The sequence below is a fragment of the Gopherus flavomarginatus genome, chromosome 2, assembly GCF_025201925.1.
Source record: "Gopherus flavomarginatus isolate rGopFla2 chromosome 2, rGopFla2.mat.asm, whole genome shotgun sequence".
In the NCBI taxonomy this organism is placed as follows: Eukaryota; Metazoa; Chordata; order Testudines; family Testudinidae; genus Gopherus; species Gopherus flavomarginatus.
This window is the reverse complement of record NC_066618.1, coordinates 116,847,231-116,849,758: the sequence shown is the minus strand read 5'-3', so window position 1 is coordinate 116,849,758 and position 2,528 is coordinate 116,847,231. Positions and strand designations below refer to the sequence as shown.

At 54.8% G+C, this 2,528-nt stretch overlaps 1 protein-coding gene across 1 annotated transcript; it reads right to left on the bottom strand.

The window, feature by feature from the left end:
• Positions 1–338: 338 nt before the first annotated feature.
• On the bottom strand, positions 339–2,326 carry LOC127044645 (uncharacterized). The gene is made up of 2 exons (XM_050939728.1): positions 2,200–2,326; positions 339–926 (listed from the first exon to the last, which is right to left on the bottom strand). The coding sequence occupies exons 1-2, from the start codon at positions 2,324–2,326 to the stop codon at positions 397–399; spliced, it is 657 nt and encodes a 218-aa protein (XP_050795685.1). The 3' UTR covers positions 339–396.
• Positions 2,327–2,528: the final 202 nt, after the last annotated feature.

Genomic DNA, 2,528 nt, shown 5'->3' with positions numbered 1-2,528 from the left:
GTCTTTGTGGGAAGCTAGATTTGGGGGAAAGCAGCATCTCTGCTGTTATATCCGCGTGCTGTACCCTCCATAATATTTGTGAAGGGAAGGGTGAAAGATTCAGTGAGGAATGGACCTCTGAGGTTCGACGCCTAGAGGATGAATTTGCACAACCAGAGAGCAGGGCTACTAGGGAGGCCCAGGAAAGGGCTTCAAGGATTAGGGATGCTTTAAGGGAGCAATTTGATGCTGAGAGCCAACAGTAATGTTTGGTGCCTTTGCTGTGCTTTGTTCTACCTTGGGATACAATATTTACCACTTCCTGCAATAATAAAATGTATTGTAAAAGCCATAAAATCCTTTATTCAAAGTACAGTACATAAAAGGCCAGGGGGGTTAGGGTGGTGGACTGTACATTCAGAGGTTTGAATATGTCCTGTTTTGATTACTGTTCAATGTCTGCTGCACTTCAGGATTACTATGCTGCAGGGTAATGGGGGTGGAGTGCACAGGGTAAGAATTATAGTTATCCGGGCTGGTAGGTGATCGTACAGGTGTTGGGGGCAGCTGGGGGTAATAAGAAACTGGCTGCTGGAGAAAGGTGTTTTGTGCAAATACTGGGGAACAAGAAAGAGAGCTTTGGGAGGGGTGTGGGTTACCACGGTACAGATCTGCCTGCATGGCTACGAGAGACTCGAAAGACTCAGTTTGGCGAGCCAGGAGGCTTATCATCTGCTTTGAGGTTTTTTTGATAGCCAATTCCTTTCTCCTGCTTTCTGTTTGCCTCCACTCATACATTTTCTCTCTCCATTCCTGCGTCTTCCTACTTTCTCTGTTGTAGTGAATCATAACTGCTTTGATCAATTCTTCTTTTGATTTTCGGGGATTTTTTCTCAAGTTCTGCAACCGACGTGAGGCCGGTGATCCGGCTGCATTAGTCAAGGTCACTAAAAAAAACATAGATAGAAACATGTAATATACAGAGGTTACATTGTTTATTATCACACAGTGAAGGAGTTTTTAGACTTTTTGTAGCATCCTTCCCACATACCTCACATAACACAGAGAGGCCAGGGAAGCTAAGGCATGGCGAGCAATGGGGTGAATGTTTCTGCCCCGAGTGCACCCAGGAGAGGGAATTGACCGATGGGTCACTGGGGTTTATCTGCACTGGGTACAGGAGGTAGCTGGTGTCCTGCACAGGGGACAGTAGTGAACAGGAAGGTGGCGAGCTGCTGGCGGGGGGGGGGGCGGTCCGCGTAACTGCCAGCCTGCTGGTGAGGGGGGGGAAACGCACAGCTGTGCTGGCTGCCTGCTGGGAAGGGTGGGGAAAAACCGGAGGGCACCACGGGGCTGGCTGCCTGCTGGGAAGGGTGGGGGAAGACCGGAGCGCACCGCGGGGCTGTTTACGTGCTGGGAACGGGGGGGGTGGGGGAAGACTGGAGGGCTCCGTGGGGCTGGCTGCCTGCTGGGAAGGGGGTGGGGAGACCGGAGCGCACCACAGGGCTGGATGCCTGCTGGGAGGTGGGGGGAAGACCGGAGCGCACCGCGGGGCTGTTTACGTGCTGGGAACAAGTGGGGGGGGATACCGGAGGGCTCCACGGGGCTGGCTGCCTGCTGGGAAGGGGGTGGGGAGACCGGAGCGCACCGCGGGGCTGTCTATGTGCTGGGAAGGGGGGGGAAGACCGGAGTGCACCGCGGGGCTGGATGCCTGCTGGTGGGGGGGAAGACCAGAGCGCACCGCGGGGCTGGCTACCTGCTGGGAAGGGGGTGTGGAGATCGGAACGCACCGCGGGGCTGGGGGGGGGAACGCAAACCTGGCGCCCTGCACTCAAGTATCCCTAAATTCTCAACAGGGTTTCCTACTGCCAGATATATCACTGCTGTGTGTTACCTGGGAAGAGAGGGAGGGTCTTCTACAGCAATGTGGATTCTGCCCTGGCCCCTATGCAGCTTGCCTGTGTGCAGCCATGGTCCCCCCACCCCTCGCTGCACAGTGGATCGGACGAGTTAGCCTGACCGGGACAAGGACCACGGTGGCTCTCCCTATAAACTTGAGAAAGCACATTGCCCACGCTCTGGCTGCAACTTTTCAAGAGATTACCGAGGCAGATTACAGAGACGTGATAGAGCAAATCAATGGGCTATTCCACGTTTAGGCATGCATGCAGGCAGCCATAACCCAAACCCTCCTCTCCCAAAACATAAACATCTGCTTACCCCGAGCATGCTCCTCAGTTTCTTCCTCACCAGCAACTTCCAGCTGCTGCGACTGGCTAGCCTCCTCCTGGCTTGAGAAGAGCTCCTGGCTGCATGTGTACTGGGACTCCGGGGTGTCTCCCTCCATGCCAGTAGCCTGACTGTCGGCTTCCTCAACACCCTCCCCCACTTCTCCCTGCTCTGAACTCTCCATCGTGGTCCTCGGATTGGCAGTGGGGTCACACCCAAGTATGGCATCCAGCTCCTTGTAAAAACGGCAGGTTGTGGGGGCAGCTCCTGAGCGGCGATTTCCCTCACGGGCTTTGCAGTAAGCACTCCTCAGCTCTTTT

What these genes read in the sequence shown, in the direction of transcription:
- LOC127044645 (XM_050939728.1), bottom strand. Translation starts at nt 2,326, where the DNA reads ATGGAGGGAGACACCCCGGAGTCCCAGTACACATGCAGCCAGGAGCTC. An exon ending in AACTGAGGAGCATGCTCGGG is followed by an intron (nt 927 to 2,199) that starts GTAAGCAGATGT and finishes TGTTTTTTTTAG; the next exon opens with TGACCTTGACTAATGCAGCC.